Raw genomic sequence first — 16,752 nt, forward strand, 5'->3', positions numbered from 1 at the left:
TGCGCTAAAAACCGACACGATGCTGAGTTTAAATTAAAACTAGGCCTACAAGACGCTCAGTTTAAATTAAAACTAGGCCTACAAGACGCTCAGTTTTAAATATATTAAAAAAAATTTTGTGACCGAACGAAAGGATATTTTTGAAAACTTTCTTCGGCAATATTGCTTTAAATTATGGCAGGAATCGATTGGTACAAGTTTCAAGTCTCTTAGTGGTCTGGTTGCTGAGATATGGAGCAAAAACTGCATTTGTTCGAGTTTTTTTTGCTTTTCCGGGAAATCCATGAAAGAAACCCAGAATTTTTTTGGCCTATGTTCATCCTGGTAACTTGCTTAACATATTTGCTTTTGGAACTAGTCCTCGATATTGCTTCGTTGAGGAGGAGATACGACTTAAAGCTGCGGACACACATCCATCCATCCATCCATTCCCAGAAAAGACGAGTTAATAAACGCAACTCTCCAGAATGGAAATTGCGCTAAAAAATGTAAAAAAAAAAAAAAAGAACTAGCTAACCCCGGGTTCGAACTCTGAACTCCGGGTCTATGAACTTCAGACTACAGCTGGCACACAGTTGACTCAACCACAGCGGATGTGATGAAGTAAAAAATAAGCATTTTCAATTACCAGATGGCAAATCAAACCTGCAAGACACGTAGTCTATTCTTTAGGGGCCACGCTTTGCGAGACGCGTAGTCACTTAGTTTTTCAAAACATAAATCCTCCTCAAAATGTGAAAAAATTATTAAAATTTAAGGAGTCACCTGTTTTTCACATTACTAGTCACGGACGATTTTACGTACCTGAAACGATAGATTACCAAAAGCCAAAAATCATTAAAAATAAAATGTAGGCCTAAGGCCCCTAAGGCCTGGCCTAAACAATAAACATTTACTAAATAAATAAACTCGGAACAGTTTTACGTGCAATTCAATATATTTATTTTGCTGTATTCCATAAGAGGGTAAATCAAGTTTGAATAGTTTGAGACATAGCGATCAAGATCAAGGATATTTTTTTTTGTTGGAGTAATCTATAAAGACCGAGTCTACTTCTAGACTCTAGATCTAGATCTAAAAGTTATTGGCGGTACACTCGGGTACACCATTGAAAACAGTCAAGAAGCACTTTCTGTTTACGTTCAGCAATTTTCACACTTTATTTAATGGAGAGTTCGAAAAATTCTTACGCCTTACAGTCGGAACACAAAAAAAGCAATTTTAACACTTTTTTTTTAATTTTAAAATAACCATTAGGCCTACTGTCGAAATTTTTCTACTTGAAAACAAAAATACACACATGTGATTTTTTACATTTATTTAGTATGTCTTACTGCTAATTTTATACTAAATCAGATAGCCTAATATTTAATAAATTTATTATTTCCTTAAGTCAAGCCTAGAGTTATAATTTTATAATTTAAATCTAGCCAAATTGTTTTTGGCTTTAATTCTATTGTTACCCAAAATAAAATGCAAAGATTATTAATAATATTATCAAAAACCATCCAAGTGACTCAAAGTGCATAATTTTACTAAAGAAGCTATTATGAACATATATCAACCCCCATCCCCCATAGCGTAAGCACGTTTTCGTGGTAGGGGGAGCGGCGCCTAATATAAATGTGCGACGTGTATTTATCATACAATATACCTGCACCCTTATGATTGTTAATACAATTTTATTTTAATTCATCATCATCGTTTCCCCGTTAGTGCCCAAGACACATTGAGCAGATGAAGTAGAGTTAATCTGTTTCAATAAACTCGGCATACCGGGGAAAGTGTGGTTAGCATTATGCTTGGCCACGGCTGCACAGTTTCTTCCAGGCATCTCTACGGGGGGGGGGCGAAGAAAGTCTACCCCCCCCCCCCGAACGATATGAAATTTATATAGAAAATATATGCTTTTAAAAGTGTCCGCCCCTTCCCCCCCCCCCCCCCCCGAAAATTTCAAGTCCCCCCCCCCCTCCCCCGGAGAAAAAAGTCTGGAAGAAACACTGCACGGCTGCCTTAGTTTCCCTAATGTAAGTCAGGTAGACCTACCCATCAACGTTGGGTGGACTCAGGGACGTCCTATGGACTCTAATAAGACCGGGATTCGAATTCAGGACCTTAACTCGGGCTAGAAGTCGTAAGCTCTATCATTTGACCTTGCTCTCCCCTTTATATGAATTGTATTTCTTTTGAAAAAAAATAATATAAATTCTACCTTTATGTTATTTGCTCCCCTTATAATAATTCATTTAAATACATCTATTACATTTTAAGAAATTTTTATTGATGTTACAAGAATGACATCAGCATTTGTGTTGCATTGTGTGTTGTTTTGTTTTGTTGTTTTTTTTTTGTTTTTTTTTTTGGGTTGTGTTGTAACGCAATATCACTGATAATGTTAATGATCGTCATACTCTGAGGTTTAATGTGTTTAGGAGCAGAACCTGAGACATACCATGGTATACAGTTTTTTTTTAGTTTACTCGCAGTGATATGCATACTTTATTGTGCGCAGCCTATCGTACCTGCAGTTTGTCACCTGTGCTTCTTCCAGACATTCTTCTCCACCTGTGGTCATTTTCTGCAAGATGGCGCCTTTTTTTTCGGACACTTATTTAACTAAAATGCTAAAAATTTTAAACAATCATACTTATCATAAATGTATTCAATGGTCGGCAAATAGGTATAAATCCCACCCTGACGAGATATTTTTTCATACAGTATATTTAATAATACTAGAATAGAGCTAAATCGTGGAATCGTTTCTAAAAATGTCTTTAATTTTACAACACGTAGGCCTATAGAGCTGTTGGTCATTCTAAAAGTAAACATTAAATTTACGAGGATTTAAAAATGTCGACGGGTAGTGAGTTACCACCAGTTTCTTCCAAGCATCTCTTCGCGGGGGGGGGGGGGTTATAAAACATATCGAATTCCCCCCCCCCCCCCTTTCCGTAGAAAAAAATCTGGAAGAAACACGGTTACCACTAGGGGTGTTATTGTCTATTTCCTTAAATCTTATTTGAATGTTTTTATTTTAATTTTAAAGTACAATACAGAAACAAACGAGAAGGATGTGACACCTCTATTTTAAACGTAATTATGAATGAACTGAGCAGCACCGCGCAATATTTTAGAGGTCAAAATGCATAATCACGAAGACGTAGTGTTATGACCGGTTGGGCGACATAGCGACGAGTCTTGTGCGAATAACCCTCGCCACTAATACAAAAAGTTTAGTCTATATTATTATTTTAATAGTTGCCCCCCCCCCCAATGTTGTATTTTGGATTGGTTTCAACTAGTTAGTAATTTGTCATTATCTCTCGGCGAGCATTGGTGCACGAGGCATCAATTAAGGAGTGCTATCTCATGCCGTCTATAACCTCTGTTTGTTGGAATGTCAGGCCTCTTTCCTTCAAATCTTTCTCTATTGATCTTCTCCATGTTTTTTGGCCGCCCTTGTTTTTCTTTCTCTTGCCATGTGGATCAGAGGCGTAGCGATCCTTCCCGGCGCCCGGGGACAAACTTTTCGATTTGCACCCCCCCCCCTCGAGATTTTGATTTGCACCCCCCCCTCAAACTTTCGATTTGCACCCCCCTCGAGATTTTGATTTGCACCCCCCCCCTCAACCTTTCAATTTATTTTATTTTTCCAACCCATTTTGGCGCCCCCTAAGCTCGGCGCCCGGGGACATATGTCCCCCCCCCCCCAAGCCCCCCTCGCTACGCTACTGATGTGGATCGCCAACTAACATAATCCAAATAATGCCGAACTTGAGACATTTTCCAAGCTGCAAGCATTCGACTTCGACAACAACACAACCAGAGGTAGAAGTTTTTGAAGGTACTAAATAGCCTACAGATCCATATTTGTTTTGTTTGACACTTGTAACACAGGATCCATTACGTGTCAGTAAAGCATTTAATTGCCAAAATAAACTGCGCTCCATATAGGCATATATGGGACTATATATATATATATATATATATATATATATATATATATATATATATATATATATATATATATATATATATATATATATATATATATATAGGTTATATAATGTGTTAAAAATTCGGCGCCTCTTTTGCTCTTTTCGTTACGTCTACACCGATAACCTGGATATGCCTCTGGTGTCCAGGGGGGGGGGGGGGGCACTTAAATTTCCGCGGGGTGGAGGGCGGACACTGGTTAAAGTAGGGCCTATACAATAAATATTTTCTATATAATATTTTTTTTCTATTTCGTTCGGGCTAATTCGGGGGCATCCCCGTTCCGAAGAGATGACTGATAGAAACTCTGTACGTGAATCAATGTATTTATATTTAATAGATTGCTGTACGATTACTAAGCTTACACGCGTATTTAATTTAATTGCAGTTTCGGTATAATGGTAGATTTAGATTATTTAATACTTGGGCATATTAAATAACTGGTTAGACTAATGCTGATGAGACGTAAAAAGCAGATCTGCGATAACACCGACTTAGACAATGTTGATATCTATATCTAGTCATAGTTACGCTGTCGTTATTTTAGTGTGTTTAAACAATAATTGTATTTAATAACAAACTTATTTTCCATCCCTCATGATAAATCTTATACTTTAGTTTACCATTTTAATTAAATGCCGTAAAACAATCAAAAAATTGCATTTGCGATGTAGAGACCATTTTATTGTTATAGTATAGATCTAGATCTAGAATGAATCTTAAAAATGGCGGCATTCTTCCAACGTTAGTCAAATATATGGGCTTGAAATTTTGCTTTGAAAACTAAATAATTTATCGAAATACACTCACATGAATGCTTAAAATATATTTTAAATTGCATTGCGCATGTTTTAAATGTTTTATAGAGAAAAAAATTAAAGTAATATTGAAGGAAAAAGAAAAATAATTTGCTATCACCAAACGGAGGTCACAGGTTTTCGAGTCGAAAATGGCGATTTCACAAATCATGTTTACAAGTTATTTTACTAAGATATAAAACTGATTCCTCCAAAAAACATTAGAAATTTTAGTTTGTTATATTCTGTGAAAATAAAAGATTGTTTACAACTAAAAAGATCTATCTAATAAGTGTTTGTCAATTATAGTTCTTGAAATCAAAGATGGTTATTGACGGTTCTAGTTGTATCAAATGTGCTATGTAGATTGATAAAAATATTTTTTAAAGCATGAAAAACGGCTTCAGAAATTAAAAAAGACTGCTGTACTTATATAAAATGAAGTTTTAGATATGTTGAAGTGTGAATATCAACTATTTATTTAGTTTAAAGCATTTATTTTGAATTTTCTAGCATGTCATTGCTACATCTCAATCGAACGATCAGCGTCTAAACACGTGTTTTTAAAATGTTTTCTAGAATAACTTCTTTAATATTATATATCAAAAGAAAGCTGATGAAAGGCCGTTTATTTTGATACAAAAGCGATATTTTGTCTCAGCTCTGTTCAAAAGTTTTTTAATTTCAAATTATGTCATATAGCACAAAACGGCCATTTTCAGCGGAGCATACGGACCGAGAAGTTAACCGAGCGAGCCTGTGACGTAGGTGCTGTCCGATATGTCCGCGCGGCGCTATATAAACCAGGCCGCCGCTAGCTCAGTGCATTCACTTGAATTCTCTCGCTCGTACGATACGCTCCTCCGCTGTTTTTTCACTGCTCGCTCATTTTATCAACTCTAAATCATGTCTGACGCCGCTGTTGCCGCTCCAGCTCCCGCTGCCACCCCAGCCAAGACACCCAAGAAGAAAGCCGCAGCTGCCAAGCCAAAAGCACCATCTGCTCATCCACAATACAAGATCATGGTTGCTGCTGCCATCACTGCTCTGAAAGAACGCGGTGGCTCATCTCGTCAGGCCATCCTTAAATACATCATTGCCAACTACAAAGTAGGAAACAACCCAACTGCAGTCAACGCTCGTCTCAAGGCCGCACTCAAGGCTGGAGTTAAAGCCGGTGGTCTTAAACAATCCAAAGGCACCGGTGCTGCAGGCTCATTCCGTCTTGGAGAGAAGAAAGCTGTTGAAAAGAAGCCAAAGGAAAAGAAAGTAGCAGCCAAGAAACCCAAATCTCCAGCCAAGAAGGTTGCCAAGCCCAAGAAGCCTGCTGCTGCCAAGAAAGCCGCAACCAAATCACCCAAGAAGGCTAAGAAACCAGCTGCACCAAAGAAGCCTAAGACTCCCAAGAAGGCTGCTGCTGCCAAGCCTAAAAAGCCAAAGAGCCCAGCAAAGCCCGCTGCAGCTAAACCTAAAGTTGCTAAGAAGCCTGCAGCTGCCAAAAAGCCCAAGGCAGCAAAGAAGGCACCAGCAGCAAAGAAAGCATAAAGCTTTTTCTTTTTGTTTCACCTAAACCAGGTCCTTTTTAGGACCACCCACTTTTCCAGATGATTTAGTCTTTCGAGACATATAACCAAATTTTATTTTACTCTTTCTATGACTTTCCACTTATCTATGCTTTTACTGTTCTACTTTTTTCTTTTGCTCTGATGGAACTGATTTCCCTCTTCCAGTGGCTATTTGTTGCTCTCATTTTCCAGCAGTTCAATGCCATGGTAAGTGGGAGTTGTTAGGAACTTAACATTTTTTAATTGACCTTTTTAAATTGGCAGCAAATTTTAAGAGGCAACAACTCTGACCCATACATCAGTGTCCACATGCTTTGAACACAGATGCTTGCATTATTTTAGTCATTCTACTGTTTTTTTGTGTGTGCTTAGATTCATTCTTCATTTCTAGAAATAATTGAAATCTTCACATTAGGAAAGCAGGGCCACCACAGGATGATACAACATAGTTCCCAAACTTTTTCAAGTGGCGACCCCCTTCTATAAAAAGTAAGTGACCAGCGACCCCCATAGAATAAAAAAAGTCAAAGGAAATTAATAAGAACTAAAACAAGGATTTCTAGTAGACCATATGAATTATTCTTGATAACTGTTGTAGTATGAGTGAAATTACATGCAATAAGCTTTACCATTTGCGGTTTGTTTTTGTTAGCACTTACCTCATGTCATTCTAAACCTTATTTATTTTTGTTTTTAATTGGAAAAGTGCAAATCTATCGCAAAGATATGCAGACAAAAGGAACTAAAACTTGAAAGGCAATCAATTTCATGTTTGGGTATGAATGGTGCATACTACACCATTTAACACTTTGCGTGAAATCTTTCCGCATTTTTTAGAATGGGTCTTGCAATTCATCGGGAATGCTGGCAATATCAAGGGAAGCAGAAAATAGTTAACGTGTCGATGCAGATTCTTCTGCTTTCAGCTCAGGGAAAGAACGTTACAGTTCATTTTCAAGAAATTCAAGATGCCCAGAATCCTCTTTATTTTTCTCACAATCAGCCTTATCTACCACGCAGTTTCTTAAACATGGCAATATTTCCAAGATTTAATTTTCTTTGCCAATTTTGCAGCTTTGATAAAAATGCCCCGAGATTAACATGAAAAGTAAAAGAGATAATATTCGTTCATTTTCTACGAAGCTACAGGTTAAGCCTATCTCCCTGATTCAAATATATATGCTAGGTATTATAATTATACTCTCTCCAACCACTCTTTGTTGTGGAACTATCTCAAAAGGTCTGGTTTCCCTTGCACATCTAAGAACAACTTTATCATCTATCATTTCAAAAACATGATTCACATTTCCTTTTGACAGCTAGCGTACTGTAGTGTAGAAATCCAGAACCTAGTGATCTTTATTCATGTCCATGCACAATTCTTTAAATGGACAGGTGTTTAGGGCTCCAGATTTAATATAATTTTCGACTTTTATTAACAATGAAGCCGGAAGACTTTTGCTGACGATGGCATACCTTAGAATCATGCAATGTATTCCCCTTGTAAAGAGCTAAATCTTTTACTTTTTTTCTGAAAGCCCAAACATAGATGGCATACCATCCATACAAACCCCACAGCTGTTTTCCCATTTAAAGCATCCAGTTCAAAAAAATGTTTCCTTCATATCTTCACAAAATAGCAACTCCATCAATATCATCTGAATAAATTTCACAAAAGACAAGCAACTGCGAACAAGAATTCACGTCTGTTGATTCATCACCTTGAAAAGCAAACAATGGTGAAAGCTTGATTTCATTCAAAATTTGAACACTTATTAAATGTCTGCTATACGCCGCTGAATATAGTATTAATAGACAGATATTTATTGTATCTTTAATGCAAGGTTTGATGAGATTTTTTTTTTGTTTGGCAATTTCTAATGTGACTTCATATGATGCTTTGCACTAATGATGCGTTTCCTTGGTGAGAACTTCCTATTCAGTCTAGTCTCTTTTTGGAGTGTTCTAAATGACTCATTTCAAAATGAGGTTTTAGTTTTGAAGTTTCATAGACTCATGACTGAGAACAACTTTGTACAGTGCGCATTGTTTCTTCTATATTTCATTTCCGGTGATGTTAGTAAAGCCGAATTTCAGATATTCTTAAAAAAAATTTGTTTTTTTTTCATTGATAGTCTACCAGTTGGCGACCCCCCCCATGCCCCCCCCCCCCCCCAGAAAGCCCTTTGTGACCCCCCCAGGTGGTCGCGACCCATGGTTTAGAAGATTAAAAGTTGGTCCCTGGGTGTAGCAACATATTTAGACAATTAAAAGTTGGTCCCTGCTAAACTAGCCTCTGTGCCCCAGAAAACACAACATATCCTACAAGACTGCAGCTAATAGTTCTAGAAAAAGATGCGGTGTAGACTATGGCCCCAAAACAAGAAAAAAAACTGTATGGGGAGAACAAATCTGGAGGCAACAGTGAAGTTAGTCTACAATTGGTCTGGTATGATTCCTTCGATACAAAACATTAAGAAAAAAGTGAAGCAGGCTGGGAACTATGCAAGATGATGATCTAGTAAAAACTTGTGGCATCTTTATCTCTCAAAACTAAAAACATTTTATTCTTGTGATATCTGGTACTTCATGCTTCAGAAATTAAGTCAAATTTTTGTTCTGATTTACATAATAAAGCAGTAAATGGAATCAAGACTTATTATTAGATGTACTGAATTTTTAGATACAATGTTTAATTTTTAAAGTTATGTACAGTAATTATGTAATTGTGACTATCCCAACAAAGATTTGTTCTCTCAATGTACTCACTTTTTTTCTAAAAACAAAACTATGGATTTTTACTTTACAACAAAATATAAAATAAATTAAAATCACTGCTTTTATAGAAAATATATAAACAATAAATAGGAAATGATATATTGGTATATATATTACAAAAAAAGTCTTGAACATTAAAGTGATTACTTTAATCAATGTTTAATCTGAGATGGAGTGTAGTTGTACAAATAAATAGCCAGAATCACAATGACAACCACAATAAAAAATTCAAACCCTGGCTGCAGCTGGAAAACTAATATGGAAAGCACAGTGGCTACAGGAATGGCTGATGTTATAACAAACAGACGGACAATGTTGCTGCTGTGTTTCATAATTAATGACATCACAAGTCCATTTACAGCCTGTAAATAACAATATTAAAAATGGTTGATAGAAAGTTTAAAAAATATATGTAGTCATAACTGTTATAAACTAAACTCAGTGAACAAAAAACTTATGTTTTAACTGAATCACTTTTTAAATGATAATTTTTTTTTAGTTTGGACTACATTATTTTGTTTTATCTGATTTTTCAAGGTTACGCATTTTCATGATAAATAAATTCCATTTTATATGTTTTAATTATATGAAGGCCTACAAATGTCAAAATTTGAAAACTGACACAGAAACATACCTGAGATACTATAACCAGCCAGGTGTATTTTGTATAGCCATGAAAGAAATTTGACTGCTCCTCTGAAAATAGGGATTTATTATTTTTTTTATCACTGCTATGTCAGTTTAAAAAGATTTCACTAAATTGTGATACTGTGTTATTTCTAAGAATTGGCTGCTAGCACTACTGTAAATGTAACTGAACACAGAACACTGATTAATTAATTTTTAACATATTTCACTAATATCTTCATGGTCCTATAGTTTAACTTCCACTTTTTTCTTCATGGTCCTATAGTTTAACTTCCACTTTTTTTTATAGGGATGTGGGGGGTTGAGAAATAAAACCAGTCAATATAAGCGTTGACATATTCTAGTTTGTTGAAACACAGAGCATATTAGTAGGATAAAAAGAATTAAACTGAACTTTGCTGTAATTGCTTTTGTTGGATAGAGTTCCCACACGTACCTAAAGTTCTTAAAGGTAAAGGTAACACTTTCTTCCAAATATAGTTTTCCAGCGTACAATTTCAATTTGTGACTGAATACCAGCCATTAATGATTTATATTTGTAAAAAAAAAAGAACGTTTTTAGAATATATATTAGTATTAATTAGGTAGCATTTGGAAAGTTTTAGCACATATAATGTTCAACATGATTATCTAATGAAACAAAAGGACACACCACGAATAAACTTACCACCTTGTATATACCACATGCAAAAGTTAAATAGTATCCCAAAACTGTATAAATAGCAATTCTGTAGAGGAAGGGATGCCTAGAAAAATAAGAAACAAACAGTGAGTAATTTTTAAGACGGCAAGAAACAAACAGTGAGTAATTTTTAAGACGGCATATATAATCTATTCTAGATTCTCGCCCAAGACACATGGAGCAGAAGAAGTTCATCTGTTTCTATGACTTAAGCATACAGTGTGGTCAGTACACATGAATTATAGGCCTATATTTTTTTTAAATGTTATACTTGTTTGAGAAAAATATTTTATAAAATAATTATTGGTCAAAACACAATATGATGATTTACTACACATTGAATGATGTTAGTTAAGAAGCAAAAAAATTTGATATAACTTAGGCTACCAATACCAATTAAAAATTTAAACGAAATATATAAATTATTAGTCATATAAACACCATATAAAATACCCACAATGATTAAGTTACTTAAACGATTCCCAAACCTGGCTTTTCAATAGTATTTCTAGTTTTTCAAACTAATTTATTTTTTATTATTTTTGTCCGCGAATATTGTATATTCTACTTCTTGATAAGTAGATCTATAGATTTAAATCAAATTTGAATGAAATAGTTCATTTCATATTCTAAAATTGGAAGATGATGGAAGTGAATCTTATTGACGATGACATCATTATTATTGTGTATCATATTCAACATTTTATATTTAATTCTATTTTCATCCTAAAATCAGCGACACCATTAGTGTAGTGTACTTTATGTAGTTTAAACATGTGACATGTGATGTTATTGTTTTTTGTGTTACTTTTATCCTCTCTAGAGCATTCTTGCCACAACCATAAACACTTTAAAACCCTTTGCATAATTAAAAATGTGTTTCTACATTCTAATATGCCTTCTTTAAATAAAATTTAATTTATATATTTAATACATCCAACATATTATTTTCAACAAAAGCCTGTATCATTATATTTTCTATATATCGTCAAGATACTGATCTCATAGCCTCGGAAAATATTTTGTGGACAGAGAGAGAGAGAGAAGTGCGCACATGGGCTTTTATATATTAGGATCGCTAATTAAAATTCTACAAAGTAGAAAAAGCAAAAAGTGAAAGGGTCAGAAAATAATGAAAATTATTAATCTACCTTGCTATCTTTTTTGAGAATGTATTCCGTATATACACCAGCAAAGCCTGAAATAGCACAGTAAAGAAGTGCCATTATTACACCCTTGAGAGTGATATGTATTTCTTGCAGGGACAAAGACTTTTCAGTTAGACCACTGTAACTGTGAAAGAGAATATGCGTGAAAATATAATTATTGACCTCAATATGGAAACAATAACATCAATTTTACAAGATTATACAAAATGTTGCTAATTTGTCAAAATAAAATGAAGAGAATAATTTTAATACATTGCCAAGCACATTTTCTTAAGAGAAGGGATAAAATATTGTAGACGTCAAAAGTGCTTTGAAAAGTAACAAAAAAAGGTTTAACAATATGATAACAACAGCAAAATAAAACACAAAGTGGAATAAAATACATGAGTAGTTTATTACTTTAAGTTAGCTTACTTATAGTTTTGAATTATTAACAAAAAAAGTTACCTATTAAGACCACCAGCAAAAGTGAGAAGGCCTAGTGATGCCCACTGTAATAAGCGAAGTTTCCTGAAGAAAAACAAAAACGCTACAGCAAAGTCATCAAGAGATTACAAATGACATTTGTACTTATTTATCAACAAAAAAATTAATGGTAGATAATAAAACTGTAATGTAGTTTTTATTACTTTATTATTAAAGAAAGAAAAAAATGCTAAATAAATGTAAATATGTGAGCTGTGTACTGAGTTGATGCACAATAATAATTTTTTATTACTGGCACAATCAATTCAAACCACAACATTTAGGTGCACCAAAACTTATTACTTGTGCTTTAAGAGCAGCAGCCAAAATATATACATAAAGAACTAAAGTAACACTTTGAATTCAATTAATACTCATATTTTGTACTGGTACAAGCTCTTTAGATAATTGCAATACTTAATAATGGATAGAATGTAGAGTACCTCCTCATTATTATTCTGTACAAAAGGGCAGTAGATGCTATTTTCAGATTGCATAAAACCTACAGATTCATTAAAGTAAGAGAAATGTAATTTTAAAAATATTATTTTAAAATACCTGCAAGAATGTTTTTATTATTTTTTGTCTTAATTAAAAATTGTATTCAGATGCTTAGAGGATAAATACCATTTTTACATTATTTTTGCAATAGTTTTGTTTACAGTTACATGAGAAGCAAAACAATATTTTGAAATGAGCAAGGAAATGCAGGATCATTGAATAAAGCATAGCAATGTATTAGTCCTTTGTTGTGTGTGCACAGCTTGAGATGCTCAACAAAGGATGTCATACACAAACAAAAACATTATTTGTGTTAAAAGACATGTTTAGTAAAGCAGTTCTATATCAATAAGAGATCTGTTAAGTTTAACTATCATAAATTCAAAATTAGAAAACATACTTTTAATTTTTAAAGAAAACAAAACAAAAATTAAAATTATTTAATTTGAAAGCATTAGTGAAGGATAGGTCTTTTAAAAGGCAGATTGATAAAAAAAATCTTTTTTTTAATAAGCTTAACTGAAATTTTTTAAGCTTTTGTTTTTTTGCTTTTTCACCATAGATGCAAAATAAACTAAAAATGTGTTAGAGAAGTTAGCACTCTCCTTACACACGTGCATCACATAAAACTGTTATGAATTTAATGGTTATTATAAATTATTTAACAAAATCTATCACAAAATGGTGGTGCGGAAATGGGTCCAGTACATATTGAAATGAAAGACAACAAAATAGCATATAGTAATCAAAAAGAAGTAAAGCATTAAAAACCCAAAATTAAACAGGAAATATGCAAAAAACCAACGCAAACATAAAAGATGATTTATCACCTCACAAAGTAAATGTTATCCAAATATTAAAATTGTTCTTAAACATTTCAATAAAATAAATAATGTACCAGTTTTATAGAAAATAACAATGAACACAAAACACACAAAAATATTAATGGCTAATACAAAAATAAAACGGTTACTATGTTTTAACATAATGGTGTTTTTTTTTTTCTTCTTATACTTTCCATTTCTAACTAACCTGGAATGTAGCAGGGTCCATCTGGTCCTGCATAAAAACAGACAAATTGTTGTTGATGCAATAGCAAACAGCTGGCAGAGAGAAGGGTAAGATCTGTTTCAGTCGTATAGATGACAAATATCCAATAGATAGTTCTGGCCAAGCCATCAGTAACGCCAGCAAAAACTACATTTTGAAAAATTTTAATGGAAATAAATTATATAAGCAAGAATATTTTTCAAATTTTCCCCACACTTTTTAGTAGCCTTCTAAGAAAATTAATTGTATATAAATTGATTTAACAACAGTAATATTACAATAAAGGTTGAAAAAAAAATCGACATCAAGAAAAATGGTTAACATGTTTATAAAATATTATTTATATTTCTTACTTTTATTGTTTCCATTATTAAAACCATTGAAGATGAGTCGTAACTGACATGACCATCAATGCGACTTAAATTTATAAATATACCATAGGAACTGTATATAAAAACCCTGAAAGAAGAAATAATTTTATGTTATTGTACATGGTGTACAGTACGTGTTATTGTTTCCAATATAATTTGACTCTATTACTTGTAACTCAAGGCACAATAAGAACACAGAACTACTTTTTCAAAGATTTGAAACAGAAAAATGTGTTCTAACTTACTCTACAATTAAAATTGTTGTCCATATCACAGGATTTGTCACAAGTGACTCAACATTTAGCCTTCGTTGTACAACAGGCAAAGGTAAAAGTGATGGCTTAAAAAGATTATTCAATATTGTATTCTAATATTCTATTAAAGTAGAAAATAATTGCACTCCTGATGTAAAAGATACTTTGTATATTAACCTTAGCATAATTATAATTGTCTAACTCCTTTCACTAGAAAGGAAAGAGTACTTTAATTTCCATTGAGATAAATAACATCATTTAGCTACAAGATACCAAAATATAGAAAAAAATGTAATTTAATTTAAATCTAAAATCTATTTAATGATTATTTTAACTCTAGATATTCTAATTATATACCTTTTCAATTAGACTCATTTCAGTTGTGGGTGAAAAATTTCAAACCCAACCAATTAAGAAAAACAGTAATAACAAATACAATAAGAGTTGATGGCAGCACCAATAAATAGTATGATAGATTTTCTGAGTCAAAGTCCTGAAAGATAAACAAATCAGTTTGGTAGTTATTATATGCTTCATGAGATTATATTATGAAGAAAAGTAAATCAATAGAAATTAGTGTTTAATCTGACTTAAGAATTTTTCCAACAATTTTAAAATAAAGTATAAAGGCAACCAAACCAAGTGTAACAGATAACAAATAAGCTCATGTTTTTCCATTAAATTATAATTTAAATTATCAGCTTTGAACAAGGCGGTATTCAAAGTCGTTACAGTAGAAAAAAAAATTGATCAATCATTGGCACATAATTTTGGTGTTATAATAATTAGCACATAAGATCCATCATTCAGGAGACTTAAAATATGTAGGCAGTAAAGCTGCAATTTAAAGCAAAATAAAAATGTAATTGAAATTACTTAAAGTCTGCATCAAAGTAAATTTGATGCTGGCAAAATTATAGCAAACATCTTTGCATATTATCCCCCACTAGCATACCAATCAGGTGGGAGTGAAATGCTAGACAATAATAAATAATATATTTAAAATTTATAAATAATAAATAAATAAATATGTCATGCTACCAAATGTTTTTACATTGTCCTAGCCTTTTCGCCTCACAATTTCACTTCTCTTACTAATTACTAATTACTTTATACCAGTTTAATTCGATTATAGACCTAATAATATTAATTAATAATAGTTTATTAGTTTTAATGGTAATAGTTATATATATGGTGTTAAGTTAAGTGTAGTACTACTTGTAGTAGCAGATAATTAATATAAAGAGTAATTGTAGATCTACTACTTGGTACTAGTTTTTTTTTTGTCTGTAGACTAGTCTGTAGCTACTATACTAGTATTTAGAGTAGCTTACTAGCTACAGACTAGCGGTAAAACTCCATTTTAGCGTATTTTATTCTCCGCTTCTTGTTTATCTCCAGTTGATCGTATCTTATTATGATAACCGAAACACACCAAAACATTAGGAAAACACGATTTATTTATTTGTATTGTATTTTTGTTTTAACAAATGAATAAAATTGAATAAAAAAGAACAAAGAGTCTGACTTTGTTTTAGATTTTGATAATTTACTTTTGTCAAAACATGAGAAAAATCCAAATTTAGAATATTGAATGTGTTATGTTCGTGTGTGTATGTTAGAATTTTCATGGCAATGGGTGAAGTACATAAGCGTAACTCACAATTGCAAGGCGGTTAAGTTTGTATTGTTACAAGTATCTCCCAGGCATGATACTATAAATAAACATTTATGAACTTACAATGACCCCAAAACTGAGGCCCACACAATTTCAAACAGCTATTGCCCGAGTTATGACGTATGCTGATAATTAAAGTCAATGTGAACTCACTGTGAACCCGCGACCGTGTAAGGATTTTCTCCCGCTGACAATCACACGATATTTAATTGGAGCAGTTCTAGTGCTTTTTACAATGTTTTTTTTTCCTTTTCTAATTAAAAATCACATTCATAAAAAAATTAAATTAAAAAAAAAAGGAGTTATAGTGCTGTCCTAACGTTTTTGTGTGTTTCGGTTGTGTTTATAATAAAATACGCTAAACTGGAGGTGAACATGAAGCGGTGAATAAAATACGCTAAAATGGAGTTTTACCCAGACTAGCTAGTAAAGTTAGGTAGTCTAACTACTAGATCTAGTAACTACTACTAGATCTAGATCTACTAAAATAATAACTAAACTTATATTTTTTATACTAGCTAGATCTAGGCTCTTCTGATATAAGATAAAATATTAAAATAAAGGTGTAGTGTAAAACTACCATTTCTTTCCACAGAAGCGAAAACTGCTAGATCTAGTATATATAGATCTATTACACTTTTAGACTAGATCAATTATTAATTAAATCTTCTTTAGACAGCCTACACTACGAAAGCTACGTCATTTTATTTTTGTTTGGATATTCTAAAAACAAAACTGGATACTCAATGTAATCTTTCGGTTACATTTTTTAGCTTTTTAAGCAATCAAAAAGTAGAA

At 32.9% G+C, this 16,752-nt stretch overlaps 2 protein-coding genes across 2 annotated transcripts; one reads left to right on the forward strand and one right to left on the reverse strand.

Annotated features, from left to right (window-relative positions):
* The first annotated feature begins 5,655 nt into the window (after positions 1-5,655).
* Positions 5,656-6,462, forward strand: LOC131946541 (histone H1-delta-like). Its single transcript, XM_059307387.1, has one exon. It carries the CDS (start codon positions 5,700-5,702, stop codon positions 6,336-6,338), a length of 639 nt encoding a protein of 212 aa, XP_059163370.1. The 5' UTR covers positions 5,656-5,699; the 3' UTR covers positions 6,339-6,462.
* A 2,813-nt stretch (positions 6,463-9,275) lies between these two features.
* LOC131946490 (putative UDP-sugar transporter protein SLC35A4) lies at positions 9,276-16,719 on the reverse strand. Its single transcript, XM_059307291.1, has 11 exons — positions 16,535-16,719; positions 14,634-14,769; positions 14,268-14,362; positions 14,005-14,110; positions 13,634-13,798; positions 12,544-12,602; positions 12,083-12,145; positions 11,618-11,759; positions 10,452-10,530; positions 9,771-9,832; positions 9,276-9,498 (listed from the first exon to the last, which is right to left on the reverse strand). Exons 2-11 carry the CDS (start codon positions 14,649-14,651, stop codon positions 9,289-9,291), a joined length of 999 nt encoding a protein of 332 aa, XP_059163274.1. The 5' UTR covers positions 14,652-14,769; positions 16,535-16,719; the 3' UTR covers positions 9,276-9,288.
* Between the last annotated feature and the right edge of the window lie 33 nt (positions 16,720-16,752).

The sequence above is a fragment of the Physella acuta genome, unplaced genomic scaffold, assembly GCF_028476545.2.
Source record: "Physella acuta isolate Inbredline_101_S28 unplaced genomic scaffold, ASM2847654v3 ptg000562l, whole genome shotgun sequence".
NCBI lineage: Eukaryota > Metazoa > Mollusca > Gastropoda > Physidae > Physella > Physella acuta.

Excerpts from the sequence above, each read along its gene's own strand:
- LOC131946541 (XM_059307387.1), top strand. The coding sequence starts at position 5,700 with ATGTCTGACGCCGCTGTTGCCGCTCCAGCTCCCGCTGCCACCCCAGCC.
- LOC131946490 (XM_059307291.1), bottom strand. Across the intron at positions 11,760-12,082 it reads TTTGCTGGTGGTCTTAATAG|TTACAGTGGTCTAACTGAAA; the intron begins GTAACTTTTTTT and ends TCTCTTTCACAG. Across the intron at positions 10,531-11,617 it reads TTCTCAAAAAAGATAGCAAG|GCATCCCTTCCTCTACAGAA; the intron begins GTAGATTAATAA and ends TTATTTTTCTAG.